This window comes from Antechinus flavipes, chromosome 4, assembly GCF_016432865.1.
Source record: "Antechinus flavipes isolate AdamAnt ecotype Samford, QLD, Australia chromosome 4, AdamAnt_v2, whole genome shotgun sequence".
NCBI classification, from domain to species: domain Eukaryota; kingdom Metazoa; phylum Chordata; class Mammalia; order Dasyuromorphia; family Dasyuridae; genus Antechinus; species Antechinus flavipes.
The window spans coordinates 77,511,177-77,531,463 of NC_067401.1; the positions used below are offsets into that span (position 1 = coordinate 77,511,177).

General features: G+C 35.7%; 1 protein-coding gene and 1 non-coding gene across 6 annotated transcripts in view; one reads left to right on the top strand and one right to left on the bottom strand.

The window, feature by feature from the left end:
* Positions 1-20,287, bottom strand: part of SUSD4 (sushi domain containing 4) — a 220,466-nt gene that overhangs the window by 66,614 nt on the left and 133,565 nt on the right. For all 5 annotated transcript variants that reach the window (XM_051993372.1, XM_051993369.1, XM_051993373.1 and 2 more), the window contains exon 4: positions 14,285-14,464. In XM_051993372.1, coding sequence (XP_051849332.1) covers positions 14,285-14,464 — 180 coding nt within the window. The remainder of the gene's footprint in view (positions 1-14,284; positions 14,465-20,287) is intronic.
* On the top strand, positions 14,990-15,096 carry LOC127563553 (U6 spliceosomal RNA). Its single transcript, XR_007954007.1, has one exon. It is a non-coding gene; the product is annotated as a U6 spliceosomal RNA (small nuclear RNA).

Sequence of the window (20,287 nt, forward strand, 5' to 3'; positions counted from 1 at the left end):
TTCCCCCAAGGCTATAACTGCACATCTGTGGGAGATCACACTAGATATTAGTGAATTCTAATTTGTGTGGACATTGTTCTTGGCTATTGAGAACCATACTTTTGCTGGAGGGAATAGTTTGATGTTGGGATGGGAACCCTAAAGAGAAACAATTTCATGTAAGATATACAATATGTAACGAACCTACAATCCAGGTTGCCAGTTACTGAGTGTGGTAGTCTAAAAGTCAGAGCAATAGGATTATGAATGCTTTGGGTGGAGATCAGAGAAATTAAGAGAAATAGTAACACTTGGGAAACATAATTCTGGCTGCATTTTGGAGAGATTCTCTAGTCTAGACTATCAGAGATTTGTGAGCTATCCCCTGAAACATGACCAGGGCACATTCTGATTCAACCATCTGCTTGTTTCTTGTCTGGCCATTGGGTATAGAAAATGGAGAACCATCTGCTCTGTGCAGCCCCAACTCAGTATTAGATTTCAATAAACATTAACTAGTCTCCAAATAAAGTCCAATTGTGGCAAAAGGTCAGCTGCAAAAATCATCCTTCAATATTTCATCTACATATCCCTGGAAATGTTGCCTATGCAATTTAAAGCTAAGGTGTATGTGTATTTAATTCAATTCAACAAGAATTTATTAAGCAAGATGCTGCAAGGTGCTAAGGATACAAAGATAAAATGAAATATCCCCAGCCCTCAGAGACTGCCAGGGAGATATAACACGCATACAGATTTTTTTTTTAAATAAAGCATTTATTAAATGCCTACTCTGTGCCAGGTACTGTGCTTAGCATTTTACAAATTATTATTTCATTTGATCTTCCCAATAAACAAACTTGTGAGGTAGGTGCTATTATGATCCCCAATTAACCAGTGAGGAAATAAAAAAACAGAGGTTAACTGACTTGCCCAGGATCATGCATTTGAGGCTTCATTTGAACTGAGTTCTTCTTGGCTAGGCCCGGAACTCTATTCATTATGCTACTTAGCTGCTAAAATACATAGAAAGTAATTTGGGGAACTAGGAAAGGCACTAGTCCCTGGGGAGATCAGGAAAGATGACAGATGAAATAAAATTCTGGATAAGGTGGTTTAGAATACTATATATATGATGGATAGAGAGCAGGCATTGGAGTAGAAAAAAACCTAGATTCAAGTCCTTTCTCTGACACTCTTAGAGGCAATTAGACTCAGAACCTCAGGCAATTCTCTAAAACTTTTCAGAATAGCTGAGATCTGCATTGGCAGAGGGAGTTCCCAATGCCAATGAAAGAATGGGTCCAAACCAAATACAGACATAGAGGCATATACAAATGTATGTATACATATGTATATGTATGTATGTATATATCTTCATTTAAATATATGTATATAGGTTAGTTGTTAGGCAGTTAGTTGTTAGGCAAAATTTTGCCTCCATCCTTCCTTCCTTCCTTTTTTCTTTCCTTTCTTCCTTCTTTCTTCCTTACCTTCTTCCTTCCTTTCTTCCCTCCTTCTTTCCTTCCTTCCTTCCTTCCTTCCTTCCTTCCTTCCTTCCTTCCTTCCTTCCTTCCTTTTTTCTTTCCTTTCTTCCTTCTTTCTTCCTTACCTTCTTCCTTCCTTCCTCTCTCCCTCCCTCTCTTCCTATCTCCCTTCCTCTCTCTCCCTCTCCCTCTTCTTCTTCCTCTTCTTCCCCCCTGCCTCTCTTTCTTTCTTTCTTACTATTTGGGGGAATGCGGCTAGGTTAGAAAGCTATAAACAAAGTCATAACTATAAAATCATCTTATGTATAGCTCGCTGAGGCCTCAGTTAAAAAAAACTCCCAACATCTGACAGAGAATTAGATCTTTGACCTCCTTAAATTCTGTGTATTTCCAGATAGCCTCTGTCATCCTTCATTCTCCTTTGCCTGAAACAGAATTAAGATACAAACGTGCCCACACAGGGTATATTCATTGGCTGGATTGGAATGCTCCCCTTCCTCATCTCTACATTCTAAATTGCCTGGCTTTCTTCAAGTTCCAGCTAAAATCCTACCTTATATAAGGAAGTCTTTTCTTAACTTTAGTGCCTTCTCTCTTTTGATTATCTACAATTTATCTTAAATATAGCTTGTAAGTACTCACTTAGCCCAGTGTGCCTCAGTTTCCTCATTTGTAAAATGAGCTAGAGAAGAAAATGGCAAATAGGTCAAGATCTTTGCCAAACAAAACCAAATGAGGTCACAGAGAGTCATATGTGACTGAACCGAGTCAACAGCCACAAAAGTTGCTTGCATAATGTCTCTCTAATTAGATTGTGAGCTTCTGAAAGTAAGGACTGTCTTTAACTTTTGTGTTCCCAATACTTAGCACAGTGACTGGCAATACAGTAAATGTTTTATGAATGTTTATTGACTGACTGCTTGACAACAGTACACAGCAGTCAACACTGATCATAAACTCTGTGTAAAGGCATGTGATTTCAATGAAACCAGTTAAATCAGAAGATATTAACAAATGCTAAGACCAGAAAAATACATAGTAATAAAGTGACCTCTGTTTGAAGGTGGAAATAACTAAGAGAGGAAAGAGAAATCTGGAGGATGATGAGGAGGATCTGAGCTTTCTAACCTAGCCGCATTCCCCCAAATAGTAAGAAAGAAAGAAAGAGAGACCGGGTGGGGGGGGGGAGAGAAGGGGAGGAGAGAAGAAGAGGGAGAGGGAGAGAGAGGAAGGGAGATAGGAAGAGAGAGAGGGAGAGAGGAAGGAAGGAAGGAAGAAGGGAAAGAAAAAGGGAAAGAAGGAGGGAAGAAAGGAGGAAAGAAAGAAAGAAAGGTAGGAAAGAAGGAGGGAAGAAAGGAAGGAAGAAGGTAAGGAAGAAAGGAGTTCAGGAAAAAACAGTTTAGCTCTGTTTCTCTGAAGAGTTCCTTCAACAGAAAGGACAAAGAGTTGAAACTTAGTTTCATCAACACTATCAGTCCACCATTAAATCACTCAATGCTGCTGGGTTGTCACTCTTTCTATATTGGTTGCATTTCCCCTTTCCCTCTACCAATCACTTAGGGAAAATTATATATGAAGAGCTTACTAATGCTAAGTGGTGGAGATACAAAGAAATACAAAAGTAGCCATTGTCCTCAAGGAGATAACATTCAAATACAGGAGACAATGTGAGAATAACTAAATACACATAAGGTGTATGCAGTAGATGAAAGGCAATGTCAGAAGGATAGATAATAACAGATGGGAAAACCAGGTAGGATCTCCTACAAAATGCAATATTTGATCATAAGAAAATCAGGAAAACTGAGAATCAGAGGGAAAAGGGATGTTATCCTCAGAACCATTTAATGCAAAGCAGAGATGGGAAATGGAGTTTTTGTTGTGTGTGAGGAACATCACACAGACTAGTACAGCTGGATCTCAAAGTGCATGGGGGCAGTAAACTGTAAGGAGACTGGAAAGGTAAAAATAGATTAGACTATAATGGGCTTTAAATGACAAGCAGAAGATTTTATATTTAATCCTAGAGGTAATAGGGAGCCACTTTCCTTTAGCAGGGAAGTGATATAGTGAGACATTTTTAAAAAATCTTTTTGACAGCTGGGTGGAGAGTGGATTGAAGTAGGGAGAAATGAAATTAGAAGATTATTTCAGGAAAGAATATACATATACATAGTTAGGTATAGGAATATATCTCACTCAACAGAGAAATGAAAAGAAAAAGATTGAGGGAATTAGAGGGAAAGGGAATTAAGGCAAGAATTAATCCAAAACCAAACAAGGTCTAACTAACGATATGCAAAAATATCTGCAGCTCTTTTTGAGGTCATTAAAAAAATGAGAGAATACCCTTCAAATGGGGAAAGGATGAATAAATTATGGTATCTAAGTATGCTTGAATACTATTATGCTATAAGAAAGTAAGAATGGGATTCTTTCAAAAAAACCAAAACAAACCCAACAATCTGGGAAGATGTATTTGAACTGATGCAGAGTAAAGTGAAAAGAACCAGGAGAAAAATGTATACAATGACAACAATATTTTAAAGACAAAAATATTAGAAAGATGTAAGAACTGTAATCAGTATAATAACCAACAAGAATTCAGACGACTAATGATGATTTCATTAGTCTACCTTTTAATAGAGGGGGAAAAGACTCAGAGTGCAGAATTATATGAAAAATGTGTGTATGCATATGTATATATATTTGTACACATACATGTGTATATTGTATAGCATATATGTGTGTGCATACATATATACATACACACATATATATAAATATATACACCTATACACATAAATTTGAATATATACAATGTGAAAATTTGTTCTGCTTGATTATATGTGTTTGCTGGGATTTTGTGCTTTTGTTTTTCAGGTATCAGAAGGAGCCTAGGATGGGAGGAAAAGGAGGCAGATTTTTGCTGAATGAAAAAAAAAATTAAAGAAGAAATGATAAGGGTTTTAACTGGGGTAGTGCTGGCTGAATGTAGCAAAGAGAACATAGGACAGATACTGTGAATGTAGAAATGACAAGATTTATCAATGGATTGAATTGGAGAACATATGAGGGGACTCAAATTTAAGAGTCAAAGATGACTGAGTTTGTGGATCTCTGTGACTGAGAGGATGGTGGTGACCGTAAGAGTAATGAAAATGTTGGGAAGAGGGGAAGATTTGGAGAAAAGATAATGAGTTATTTCAGACATGTTGAATTTGATGAAACATCCAGTTTGAGATATCTAAAAGCCTGCAATACAGGACTGTGGCTTTGGAGAGAAAGTAGGGCTAGATATATTTCTGAGAATCATTTGCATAGAAATATTAACTGAACCCATAAGAGCCAAGGATTTTAGGTTGTAGTTGGGAAGGAGAGATTCTGGGAAGATCTTCATGGTGAAAGTTTAGGATCAGACCACTAGGGAAAGAGTTTCATGCTGTATCATCTATAAAATGTCATCTGTAAAGAGAAACATTTGGAGGACCTCACTATTCACAGGAAATTCCTCTTTGACTTGTTTTGCACTGGTTACCTTTGTCATGGTAGTGGGGTCCACCATTAATTTAAGTATTCCTCAAATATCTATCTTCCTACCTCAACCATCCACACATGCAGAGACCAACAGCTGGCTTTGACAATGGAACCACTATAAGACTCCTTCCCCACGTGGTCTGATCCTGAATCCTCATCATATAGATTTCCTCCAGGATCTTTCCTTCCCAAATATACAACCAAAAAGCTAGTGGCCAAGCTGCTCCAACTGATGGACGCAGAGAGACTTTCCATTGGTCTTCCACATAATCTCTTTTATGTTTGGTATTCTTCAATTAAAATTTGAGTTCTTTAAGAACATGTAACATCAAGTTTTTCTATTTACATTCCCAATGCTTAATACAACTCATGGCACATAGTAATTGCTTTTTCATGCTACTACATTCACTACTGAGGGTCACTCAATAGGGTCATTTCAGTTGTTACATTTGTCAAGGAATCTTGATTTTGATTTATAGAATGGAGACATGTTATTGTAAGTAACATAAACTGTAAAACTGTTTTATTTTATTGAATCAAATGCCTTTTCTTAACCAATAAACAATAAATATAGAAGAATATTCTGTGTTCCTTACATCTTTTCATTAATTGTGAAATGGCAAAGATGGGGTCTATTGTTCAATATTGCTTGTGAATGCCTGCTTGTTCCCCTATGATTAGCATTATCAGAGATGCCATAAATTCCTGGATTGATGCCTCTTATAAAGATTTTGTGTAGATAGGAGAGTAGGGATACAGGTTAATAGTTACTGATACTCTTTTGTTCACATTTTTCATATTAATTTTGGTCTAAAAATTGTACATGCCTTTAATATCTTCCTCTACTTTAGATACCTTGCATGTTGTTCCTTAAACACTGTCACAATTATGTTGACCCAGCATGGATCACTTCCATATACATTTGAGTCTATCAGTCTGTTCTTCCTACCTTTGTTCTCTTGAAAGCTATATCTACCTCCTCTATAAGCACATTTGGAATTTTGATGTTAGAGTTCAAGTGGAGCGGTCCAGTGAGTCAATATCCATTTATCAAATGCCTATTGTGTGTCAGACATTGTACTAAGTTCTGGTTCCACTATCTTTAAACTTATAAAAGATTTTCCATTTGTTTTCTGTTCCCATTTTCATCCTTGAATGTCCTTGAGATGACTTTGCTTAGATGAATATTTTGACTAGCTTTCTTAAAACTGGTTTTACCCTCCACTAATTCTCTCTGCTTTATGAAATAGTATGAGTCATAATCATTTATCATCCTACTTCTTAAGATTTTAAAAACAAATTTATAATCTCTCTTGACATTACTCCTGGCATCATCTTTCTCTGACAGGTAGGTTACATGTTTGTTTATTAAGGAAATCTCCAGGTTCTTCTGATCTTCTTGTTGGTTAAACTTGTGGATAAATTGTCAGAATTGCTATTAAGTTCATTTCTATTCATTTGCTCAATGAATTTCAGTAGCTTCCTAATAGTTACAGGATCAAATATAAACTGTCTGACATTTAAATCCATTCATAGCAGATCCTTTTCTACTTTTCAATTCTCTCACTTTAGTCTTCCTGTATTCTAGGACACAGTGACACTGCCTATTTTGTGCTTCTTATGCATAATGTTCCATTTCCCATTTTTGTACCTTTACCCTGCCTGGCTCCCATATCTGAAATGATTTGCTTCCTTGCCTTTATCTCATAATTTTTAGTCTTCAGTATTGGAGTTAAATTCTTCCTTATGGAAGAGGCTGTTCCTCACTGCTTATATCTACCCCTGATTTCCAGGGAGGGAGGCAATCAGGACTAAGTGACTTGCCCAGGTTTACATAGCTACTAAGTAACTGGGACTAGATTTGAACTCAAGGTCCTCCTGACTTCAGGGCTGGTGCTCTATCCACTGTGCCACCCACCTGCCCTTCCATATACCATTAATACATCTTATTTGTACTTAGTTATTTCCAATTAGAATGTGAGCTTCTTGAAAAACTATTTAAAAGCTATTTTTGCCTTTCTTTGTATTCTCGGTGCTAATCAAAATACCTGGCACATAGAAAATACTTAATAAATGCTTGTCGACCAATTTGCCTGTTTCCTATTTTTTATTTTACATTATTTATTTAAATAGTTCAGGGTTAAGATATTTCAATTGTACACTACATATTTTTTCTCATTATTCTTGTTTTGATATTCTGAATGGCAGACACTCATCTGACTCAGAGATAACTCCCACATCAATAAGAAGTCTTTTTCTGTATGTTAAAATAAAAATCAATATTACTCTTCAGAGTGTTATTTAGTGCTTAGTCTCAATGTCTAGCACCAAGCAATTTTTTTTCAAAAGAAAGTATCCATGGTATATGGGTGTGAGACTTCTGTGTAGTCTATAAATGTTTGGTCTGATCTATTCCTTCTTCATAAAATCATGCTTTTCCATATACTTCTCCCCATCCTCACTATTTTTTTCATTTTTTTTTGTTGAAGTCATCAAGCATCTGAGCATCTGTTGTTATTGTTTTTAACTTGGGACATCTTATTGAGTTCTACATAAAATCACTTCACCAGTAACTAATGTTGCAGCATAAAATGCAATTATGTTAATGGTGATTTTTTTGGGTAAATATTTATCATTCGTATTGCACGTGATAACCAAACAGCCCATGAAATAATATTTCTTATAGCTATTGGGTGTTTGATAACAAACAACTTTTATCTTTGTCTCTCCAAGAAGTACTATACTTCCATTTAAGAATAACTTCCCTCTCTCTTCAAGTTTCATTTATAGCAAGGATATCAAGATTGTTATGATTCAGCGCCTCTAGCAATATGTCCACTTGTTGGTCATTGGGGCAAGGATTTCACATTTAAAATACTAAGTCAAATGAAAAGTTATTGATGTTATAGAAAGATAGTGGTCCTTAGCACCCTTGCTCCCTTTCTCACTTCCCTGTCATTGTCATTGTAGAAGTAAGAATGGTTTATATAAGACTGAGGGCTATTTTATCTTTATTCTTTCTTCATAGGTTACCATGGGAGAAAAAAAAAATTCATCGCCAGATGGCCACGTCCTAGCAACATGCTCTTTTATAGTTAGTTATGTTGATCCTCAGAAAACAGACTCAGTCTATTGTTGGGGTCATATCACATGCCTTTCTAGTAGGTAGAACCTGTCCAAGCTCTGATAGGATGGCCTTCTAGTATAAAGGAACACCTCCAGGACAGAGTGAAGCATCAGTGTGGAACTCTGTGGAGGAATGGGCATATACGTATACATATGAACACATAAATATTTAATATTATTGTTGTTCAGTGATTTGGATGTAAATAACTCTTTGTTTCACTCTGGTCCACATCATGCTAATAGTGTTTATGGGTTTTCTTGGCAAAAATACTGGAGTGGTTTGTCATTTCCTTCTCAGTAAATTAAGGCAGAGATTAAATAACTTTCCAAAAATCACAAAACTTGTAAGTTGCATTTGAACTCAGGTTTTCCTGATTCCAGGTCTAGTATACTATCCATTGAGTCACCTTACTGCCTCTGTGGATATTATATATAATGCTATATAACCATAATATATTAATATAGTTAATGTTTTTCTATTAAATAACCTATTATATGATCATTTAATTTATAAATATTTATTTATGCATGCATATAAATCTACAGAAACATAATACATGTATGCATACATATAAACACATATACACACATAATGGTATGTGCTTACAGAGATTTATTTGTTTATTCTATTATAGGTGACCTTGACTTCCTGAAAGCTATGTTAGCTGAGGGCAGACTTGCATTCTCTATAAAGATGGAAAGGCTTTGGGTACTTACAAATAGTAAAACTGTACATGTATTTCCTGAGGACCAGCCTAAATTGCTCATCACCAGATTGGTGACATGGTGATAAATTTTTCTGCCAGAGCAACTGTTAAAAACCATCTACTTTACTGCAGAGGGGTGCAATCTGTGTCTGTGGAGGGAGTGATGAAATCTGACAAAAGCATGGATCCCTGAAGTACAGAAGCATGCATTTTTCTATGAGCATATACATATGTATATTACATATATGCACATATAAAATGTTGCTGTCTGAATAGCTCAAAAATTATAAATGATAAATTCTTAATATATGAAACCTGATACATAAAAACTGCCATGCTAGGGCTCTGTTTTCCCCCACAAGTGGTATCATGTGATTATTTTAAATATTGAGAGTTGATTCGATTGTGACATAAGTACAGCATCAGGGGAACCAACAAATCCCAGGACTGACTTTAGGTGCAGACTGGATAGGTATCATATGCACCTGGAAGGGAGTTTACAACAGATGGCTCAGTAAACAATCTTTTTTTTTTTTTCTTTTTAAACCAAACTATATGTTGACTATGGATCTGTGTCAGGGGAGCTCAAGATAATCAACTCCTCTCCAAAGCCAGTGCTCAGATTTTAAGGAATAGCCTTATTTGAGAAGGATCAGAATCAAAGCCATTGTCTAAACGGCCCCTGTGGTACTGAATAACATGGCTGGGCCATCAACTGGCAATGTTCATGGGAAAAGTGAGAAGAGAAAGTCAGAAATGGATATAATTAGTGCTCTGAGCAAACCCCCATCAAAGATTACAAAATTAACACGTGCAGATGGAATACCTTAGAGCAATGAGTATCCTGTGGGTGTCCTGGGAGGGATCAGCAGGCAGTAAATTATGCCATTAACAATGTATAATTGCCCCACCCCTCACCCTTCTCTCCCCAAGACAGTCATTTGCATTTTGGAATCACTGTATAAATCACACATTTAGAGCTCTGCTTCCCTACAAATGAACATTAACACATTCAATAACAGAAGAAACCTGAGTCTATCTCTGTGTCACACACACACACACACACACACACACACACACACACACACACACACACTCACACAGCTATGTGAGGGAAATGGCTAGGAGAGATAATGTTTTCATTTTTTGTAAATCTCAGCCTTTATCTACCAAGAAAGTTAGGGTATGTTCTTTCTTGAAAATAACCATCCCTAATATAAATGAAAATAGTCTTCAACTCAAAATGACTTCTATTTGAACTTTCAGGTAATAAAGAAAGAGCACCTCAGCACCCAGCCTCCTCCTTCTAGAGTCATAAATCAGAGTTTCTTGATAAAATATTGCCCCAAGGATCAATCATGTTTTCCTTTTGGGCTGGGGAAAGTATCAGACTCACATTTTTCTTTTTATTTCATATATATATAAAAATAAGAAAAAAAATATATTTTATTTCCTCATCAGAGGTACCATTGGGGGCCCTTCCTGAAGTGCAGAGACAAAAATTTCATATAGATGTGAGGGGAAATTATAGGGGAAGTGGCCTCCATTTCTCAACTCATTTACTTACCCACTGAAATCTGGCTTCTGACCTCACCACTCAACTGTGACTGCTGTCAGTCAGTCAACACTTATTTATTACATGCTTATTAGGAGCTAGTCACTATAATAAACTTTGGGAATGGAAAAAGAATGCTCTCCAAAATGACTGAGGATCTCTAAATCCAATGTACTTTTATGTGTCCTTATTTTTCTAGACTTCTCTGCAATGCTAACCACCTCCTCCTAATGGAAACCTCTCCCTGGGTTTCTCTGACATTATTCTCCTCTAGTCTGGTCTCTCCTCATTCACCTTGCTGGATCAGCATCAATATCCTGCCCTGTACCCTTGGGTATAATAACTCTAAGACTGCCTTACCTTTAGCCTTTCTCTTGTTTCTCTGTCTTTCTCTTTTTCTCCTCTCCTCCCTCTCCCTCTGGCTTAATGGGCAGCTAGGAGTGGACAGAGAGCTGGCCATAGAATTAGAAAAACAGGTTCGAATCCTGCTTCAGAGACTAACTAATAGTGTGACCTTGGCCAAGTCCTTTAGTCTCCCTCAGCCGGTTTCCCCAGTAGTAAAAATAGGGATGATAATAATAATTGTACCTTCTTCCCAGGATTGTTCTGAGGTTCAAATGAGATAACATTTTCAGTACTTTGCAAACTTTAAAGTCCTATAGAAATGCTAGATACTACTATTACAACTACTACTATTAGTACAATTACTACTACAACCCACTACTAATACTATTACATTTACTAGTGCTACTACTATGATTACTATTCAAGAACCACCATCTCTCTTCTCTTCTTCTTCTTCTTCTTCTTCTTCTTCTTCTTCTTCTTCTTCTTCTTCTCCTTCTTCTCCTTCTTCTCTTCCTTCTCTTCCTCCTCCTCATTCTTCTCCTCTTCTTCCTCCTTCTACTGCTGCTATGGCTGCTACTATTGCTGCTGCTGCTACTACTACTACTACTACTACTACTACTCTACCTCAGTCCTACTTACTATTACTACTACTGCTGCTACTGCTGCTGCTGCTGCTGTTACTACTACTAGTACTACTACTATTGCTACTACTACTACTACTACTACTACTACTACTACTATTACTATAATTGATCTAATCAGCTCTCATGAGTTTAGTTATTATTTTGATATATGTGATATCCATACTACATATTCAGTCTAACCTCTTCAATTGTTTCTTGGACATCTTCAATTAAATATTTTGTAAATATTTCAAACCAAATGTGTAGTAAACAATATAATCTTGCTAAACTCACTCTGGCTTTTTATTTCAGTTGAGGGTATCACCATTTTCCAAGCACCTAAGTCTTTAAATTGCCATAGGCTTTTTTTTCTCTCTTATTCTCCATAAAACTTGATTCTTCTTCCAAAATATTTCTAGCATTCATCCTCATCTCTCCTTTCACCTGGTCACCACCCTAGTCCCTCATTATTTTTTCCCTAGCCTATTTCAGCAGCATATTAATTGGACTTCCTATTTCCAGTCTTTTCCCTCTTCAAAAACTCTTCTCTATAGTCATCAAAATTGTCTTCCCTAAAGTACACATCTGACTGTGCCATTCCCCTGCTCAAGAGTCTTTAATGGTTCCCTATTGTCTCTAGCAAAAAATTATATCCTTCACAGTCTGGCTCCAGATTATCTTTCTATACTCATTCCCTGTTATTCCCCATAACATAATTCAATGATTTGACCAAACTGGTCTACTTTTGTTCTCTCTATCTCTTATAGCACAGGATAGTCTAAAGGCTTAACAAACATTCCCTCTTCCCCAGCCCCTACCTCTTCTAGTGCCTAATTTCCTTTGAGGCTCTGCTAAGGTTAAAGAGCTTTTTTTTTTTTAATCTGTCATTTTGCTTCTTCTTTCTTCAAATCATCATGCATATATTTAACAGTTTGTATTATGTTTTATTGCAGGGATTACTCTACTTTTTCTGTTTCTATCCCCAGGACCTAGCACGTAACAGAGACTTAGTAAATGCCCATTGAATTGTATTAGATTTTGTTTATTCTGTTTTTATAGGTACTTGAACAAGTATTTTTTTTACCCTCGTCTGCAGCAGATTCTTCCAGTTTCATTCAAATGGCTTCTTGGATCTCAATAAGTAGGAGAGAGTAATGAAGAAAAAAAATGTTTCTTGCTGCATAAAATCTTGTTCTGTGAACAAAGAGGTCTTAATCTCTAAGGCTGACAACATAGGACCTCTTCAAAAAGTAAAATGCGCTTGAAAGTTAAAATTTTCTCTCTAGAGTTTATATTTGAGTTCTCCATAAAATCATTTTCCAAGCACATGTTCTCCAACAAGCTTAGCTTTCTGTTTTAAAAAAAAAATGGTGGTAGGTAGAGATTCCTAAAGAAGTGCACTTAGGTATTTGTTTATCTATTCATTCATTTATACATCCATTTGTTAATTTATTATTCATTTATTTGCCCATTCATACATTTATGTATGTATATAATTTTATAATATAATAATATATAATGTAATTTTATGTAAAATTAAGAGAGACTAAAATGGGGGTGGGGGACAAAATCTAGGAAATAAGTAGAAAAGATGGATGCAAGAAACAGCAAAGTCTAAAAGTCTGGTCATTTTTCATGCCTTTACTACAATAGCACCCAGAGGATACCAATAAATCAGTGATTTATAAAGTTAATTTGAGTACTAGCCCAACTTAAAATCTGGTATTTATTTTGTGGACAATTCCTGTTTGTGTAAAATAAAGAATTATTCCTAGGCAGATATGTGGCGCAGTGGATAGAATAACAGCCCTCTCAAGAGGACCTGAGTTCAAATCTAGCCTCAGACACAACATGAACAAGTCACTTAACCCCAATTTCCTTGTAAAACAATAAAGGATAATCCTTTAAAACGCACATATATGTATCTATATACAAATGTGTACATATTCATATAAGATGCTAGAGAGAAAGAAGTATGTATTTTGTAGGTCAGAGATTCTTCTGCCATTCTAATTTGGTGCAATTTCTTCCTTGGCTCTTAAGATCTCACTCAAAAAATGGTGTACTCTTAACTCTGGGGAGTGCAAGGTAATATGGAACCCTGCCAATTGTGATTTCCAAGCACAAAGTTAGTGTTTGTCTCAACTTTAACATGCCAGTGCTTTTGGTGCAAATAAGACCTTTCTCTTGCTCTCATCATGAATTATGCATTGGATTCTTAGTCCTTTGGCCCAAGTCACATTTCAAAAAATAAGATCAGAATTAATGTGAACTCAAGGGCTTGTTTTCATGAATAGGGCCCGTGTATGTTAGCATTCGCAAATTTAAGGACTAGGAGAGGATAAATATTCACTATGTGGTTTGTATGTAATTTGGATTTGATTATTTTCCAGCCCTTCATGCATTATAAAAGGGGATAACATTATTAGGAAAATAATAGCCTCTGTAAAATTGGTTTTGAATATATTCTCACACAACTGTAATAAGTATAAATGCCCTAGTACTTTTCTAGAACTCTCACATTTTCATTAAATATACAATAGTTCATCATTACATTCACAGCCCAGTTACAAGCTTCCTAATTTTTAAATGATGTTCAATTTCTTAGAGTGAATGAGGCACCTAACTGACTAAAAAGGAAGTTGTTTCGCTTACAAATTTTCAACCACAGATTAAGTATTTTTTCAAATATTTCAAGATGAAAATATGCTGCGATGCAGAATTAGAATGCAGAAAGCAGATAGTCACTGTTGGGAATTGGAGAAAAAAGGTTTTCTTCATCATATCCAATGTGCAACTAGACCTCTCTGGAGTTAAAGACTTCATTTTTACCATCTCTATCTTGCATTGTTGTAAAAAATTCGGAAATAGCAGTAAGGTCGAACTAGGAGCAATAAAAAGGAATCATTTTGTATACTAAACCTTGACAAATGGGTAGATTATCCCACGATCCATCACTGCGACATGTGGACACCATGTTGTACAAGTCAGGGTATCTGATTTTGAATCCTTCATGACAGCTGATTATCAACTTGTCCCCATGTTTGTATGTCTTATTACCAATATCAGCATCTTCAATGTAGGGAAGGCGGCAATCTGGGCCTTTAAAAAACAAAAACAAGGAAAAAAAACACCAGGAAATTCAAAAGCAGTATGGATATGTGGCTTTGCAGGGCAAAAACTATTCTGGCAATGAACAGCAGACTCTGTTTACCAGGACTCACAATTTAAAGGCACACCAAGGGATGATACAGGAGAGATGATAGAATGAATATACCAAAAGGACTGGGCTTTCTGCCTGAAACACTTCACAAAGAACAAGTAGGTTTTTAAAAGCTTTGGGGAAAAGATGGAGAAAGGCAGAAATTAGGGGCAACCTGTTTAATGTCTCTTTTTTTCCTTTATAAATTTACTCTTTATGCTATGCACATCACAAAATATAGTTTGATTAATTAACATCCATCGCCACTTCACTACACCCCCAATCCACACTGTGTCTGCAATGTGGTGCATGAGACTGATAAGGACATATGCTCCTAGGCTTTGCAGAACAGCAGGTGGATGAGGTCTGTGGTACAGCTTGCCATTAGCATCTCATTCCAGTCCAGTCTCAGAAAGAAAGGTGGATTGCTCTCTTCAGCAACACATAGGCTAAAATGGGAACAATACAGAGAAGATTAGCAGGGCTTTAGCACAAAGATGACGCATAAATTCATGAAGCATTCCATATTTTTAGACGGGTAGCAGGAAAGCAGGTACATCCATTCATTTTTGGTGGAGCTATGAATTGGTCCAGCTATTCTGAAAAGCAGTTTGTAACTATGCCTCTTTTTCTCACCCCCAGTTCCTAAAACTGTAAAAACCCTCTCACCCAGTAATATCACTATTAGGAATACACCTCCAAAGAAATCAAGAAGTACAAAGCTTACCGCTTTTCCAGATATACAAAAATACTATTACAAATACTAAATATGTACCAAAATATTGCCAAATATGTAAAAAAAACTATTAATAATAGCTTTTTGTGATAACAAAAAATTGAAAATGAAGGGAATACCTATCAACTAAAGAACAGCTTAACAAACATATCTGCTTCTTTATTAATTTAGTTATGTAAAATAAAATGGATAAAGATCTGTGAGATAAGAAAAAAAAAGATGAATGAAACAGAGAGTTTTAAAGGCCTGGTCACTGGTCATTTTCCATGCGTTCGCTCCAATATTATTGCCTGGAGGATGGCAACAAATCAGTGGTTTATGAAGTTCATTTAAGTAATAACACAACCTGAAATCCAGCTGTTTAATTTTGTGGGATGTATGTGTGTGTGTGTGTGTGTGTGTGTGTGTGCATGTGTGTAATTAGATTTTGAGTTCCTCCTGTGCAGGGACTGCCTTTTGCTTTCCTTTTATTCCCAACATTTAACAAAGTGCCTGCTACTTAGCAGGTGCTTAATAAATATTTATTGAATGACTAACTGATTAAAATATTATTGTATTATACGAAACTATACAAAGGGATAGTTTCAGAAAAACCTGAGAATACTTGTGTGAACTGATGAAAGTGAAGTGAATAGAACCAGAAAAGCCATTTACAATATAACAAAGAATATTATAAAAGCAAATAACTTTAAAAGACTTAAGAATTATGGTCAATGCAATGACCATCCATAGCACCAATGATAAAACATGTGACCCACCTCCTAAAAGAGAAATATATGTTTTATACACATATATATGAATGTATGATGCAGCTTGAGACATATTCTTTTGAATGTGGCAATGCAAAAATTTGTCTCGCTTGACGATGCAAACTGTTTTAAGGATTCTGTTTGTTTTTTCCAAGATGGGTGTGATGGGCAGTAGTGAAAAGAAATTGTCTGGTGTGCCCCATGACAATAATAAGAGAAGACTTATTAAGAAGGAAGCAGTGGCAAGAGCAAGTCCAGGGATTAGAGGGTTTTTAAGTATGAAGGAGGTCTTTGAGGGCAAATTGAGGGGCAGCAGCCAATTCCACATCTGTTTTTTTTTTTTTTTTTTGGTAAGCTGAGTGTTTGTTAGCTGAACAATGTCTGGATCCCATGAGCAGATAGTAAATTTGAGAGAAATTCCTTCCCACAATTCCTCCCCACAAGCACAAAATAGTACTTCGTACATAGCAGGTGCTCAGTAAATACTGTTGTTGAAAATGATCTTTTGAATCAGTGCCATGGTCTACCTAGAGCAAACTACCTCAACCTCAGCCTGAGTACTAAGCTTTTTTTAATTAGGTCTCAGTGCTTTTACTATAGAATAACATTTCTACATCAACATTCTACTGTCAGCTCTTCCTATTGTCTGTGAAACTGACTCTCTAGAGATGTTCTAGACTAGAAAGTTTTATTCTGATTTCAAGTTCACTTCCAAGTAAAATTTCATTCTATGGAAAGAGGTTCCCAAATGGCCCATGTTCAACCAAAATGCTCATCTACTAGGAGAGGCTGAATTCCCTAACATGTTGTTCTGAAGTAAGCCAGATGGGTTGACTATATGATGTACAGCTTAGATTCATCCAAGAAGTGACATCCTTCAACATTGCTCCATGATTTTCTATGCTTTACTTTACCCTTGTCAAACTTGTCTGTAGGAAATGGGAACTATCTTTTCTTCCATCACCAATATAAGAAATACATGGCTGACAAAAGGAACTGGGAACAAGTAAACTTTCCAGGTATCCATCTGTAAAAGAATGGTCATAAATCCATTCATTCCACTAAAACCTCATTTTCTACAGAAAACCTTCCCTTTTAATTCTAGAGCCTTTCCTTTGTAAGTTCCTATTTATTCTGATGTAGCCTGCTTTGCAAAAATTTGTTTGCATGTTGCTTCCATTATTATAAGTTCTTGACTTTTGTCTATTTTTATATCTCCAGCACTTAGGATAGTGCCTGGCACAGAATAAGTACTTAACAAATGTTTATTGATTGATTGGAAATAATCATTCATATGTATAAAATAGCAATGAACGCATATTTCTTCTTACCTACCTATTAAATACTCCTGATTAGTTAGTATACTCAGGAGAGAAATTGGACAGTATCACAAATGGCCAACCATGGTTAATTTTTGGCAGACGGGATTGGTTAATGTGCAGAATTTTTACTAAGTCATTCTGAACACTGGCTCTTGTTATAATAACTCTACTAATAACAGATGAAAACAATATAACGTTTTAGATTCTGCAAATCTTATCTGCATCATTCCATTTGAGTTTCACAACAATCCTGAAAAGTAGATAGTACAAATATCATCAGCTCTGTCTTTTAAGGCACAGAGAAATTTTCAGGTGACATGTCCATTGTCACATAAATAGTAAGTGACAAAACGATTAAACATAGTTTTTTTTCCCTGAATCTAAATTCAGTCCTTTGCAATTTTCATAGAATTCTCAATACAGCATTTTGTAGTTCTATAATTCCAGAGTATGATATTCATGCTGAAAAACAGAACATAAGGGGCAATGAGATGTTATAGTGGATAGAGCACACCAGTCCTGAAGTCAGGAGGACCTGAGTTCAAATGAGATCTCAGACATTTACTACTTATTAGTTGTGTGACCCTAGGCAAGTCATTTGCCTCCAACTGCCTAGCAAAAACAAAACAAAAAAGCAAAACAAACAAAAACAAACAACCCAGAACATCGACCTTATGCAAGAATTTAATATGTTGATAAAACACCTAAGAAGCAGCTAGGGGACTCAGTGAATAGAGCACAGGAATCAGTAAGACCAGTATTTAAATATAGTTTCAAACATTTATTCATGGTGTGACCCTTGGCAACTGCCTTAATCTCATTTGGCCTCAGTTTCCTCATCTGTAAAATGGGGATAATAATAGTACTTTCCTTACAAGATAGTTGTAAGAATCAAATGAGAATTTTGGTTGTTTTTCCTATCTGAAAATAAACTTGTATCTTTTGAAATTCTAGAATTCCTAATAAAATTAAGACTTTTTTGCATATGCACTTATTTACATGTTAAAAATAAACTCATAATTAAAAAAAAAACAATTCAAGAGAAGGAAGTCTGTGGCTGTCAAAATAATTTAACCCACTTCAAACTTTAGGCACCTGTGTAGAAATGAGTTAACATTCCTGGACAGTATAACATTTAGGTAAAGCAAATGTAACCTCTGTATTATTTGACCAATGCCAAAGCTCCTTTCCAATAAATCCCTATGATACTTATGCACTGAATGAAAATGCCAATGTTATTGGGAAGGGAGTACATTATACCACTGTTAGTCATTAGCAACCATGCACAAATTCTTTTATTAAATCAGAATGTAGAAAGCACCTGGCTAACAAAGACAGGAAATGAAGAAAAACAATATTCATCTAAATGATTTTTTGTGAGTTGAATTATTTTTATTTTAACATATGTTATCTATATTCCAAATTGTCAAGTTAGCATTTGAGAAGATTGGAATTAGTTAAGGGGTAGCAGTGTGAGGTTATAGGAAAAATCATTAGACTGGGACTAAGGACATGGGTTCGCATCCCATTTCTGCCATTTTTCATGACCTTTGGGCAGCCACTTATATTGAGACTTTGGTTTCCTCATGTGTAAAAATAAAGGGTTTGTGCTAGATGGTATCTCTAAGGTCCTTTCCAGATTGAAAATTGTACAAGCCACTTGACAACACAATAATCCTCAGGTATACTACACAAAGGGACCAAAAACCCCAGGGGAGAAAATTTTCTCTAGTTCAGAAAAAAGACTTGCTACAGAGAGACAACCAGAAGGGAAAAAACTGCTCCAGAAAGAAGCTTTAAAAGGAGGTCTGGTTTCAGAGAAGAAAAACCAAAGGAGAAAGAACTGCTTCAGGCTATGTCCTCTAAAAGAAACCAGCTGTTTTGAACCCCAAAGAAACAGCAGAACAGGGTATTCAAGATCCTGTTGGTACTCTTTGCAGAGTAACAAATGACAGTCTTACAGGGTTGTTAATAGGACTTTGTTTAAAAATATCTGAGGAGAGGGGATGTGAACAGGAAAGTCGAGCCAGAGTTATTTCAGTGTGGTGCCATGGACAGAATCCTTGCTTTCATGTCAGAGGGCTTGAGTCTAAATTCAAGATGCATTATTTATTTTTTTATTGAACATGGGCAAATTACTGCTTTTTCGAGGCCTGTTTTTTCATATATAAAATGAGGGGATTGGACTAGATAAGTTCTGAAATCCCTTTATAACTCTGACTTGCCATGATTATAATAAGCAAGAACAAATGTATTTCTTATATTTAGGAGATTTTTTTAGGGGGTGGGGAAGTAGTTTTTTTTCCGTGGGTGCGTTGCATTACAGTATTGTTTTACTTATTTGTGGGCCATATAGTGAATTGCCTTTTTAAAATTTGTTAATAATAATTTAAAATATAATTTATTTCTAATATACATACATACACATATTTATGTCTATGTATGGGTATATATGAGTATACATATATGAGCATATCTATACATACATGTATATTATATATATATTTCTATAAAATCTATTATATGTAGATGTATATATATACTATACTATCTATATATACACTTCTATAAAATCTATTATCTGTAGATATGTACATTATATAGCATATATAAATCATATTTTAAAATTATTATTGACAAATCAAAAAAGAAGGTAATTCACTGTATTGTCTACAAATATAGCTAGATATAGATATTATATATGTGTACATGCACATATACACACATACATGCATACACACACATATACACTATCTATTGCAGTGTTTCTCTGGAGCTTCTTGATCATTCAGTCCTAAAATCTGTTTTGTGCTAACTACTCTGAAAATTCACTTAATAAAAGTTGAAGCAAAAGCATAACCCAAGAAGAAACAAACTCTTGGAATCCTTACAAAGTGTTAAGTCATTAGAGTCGAT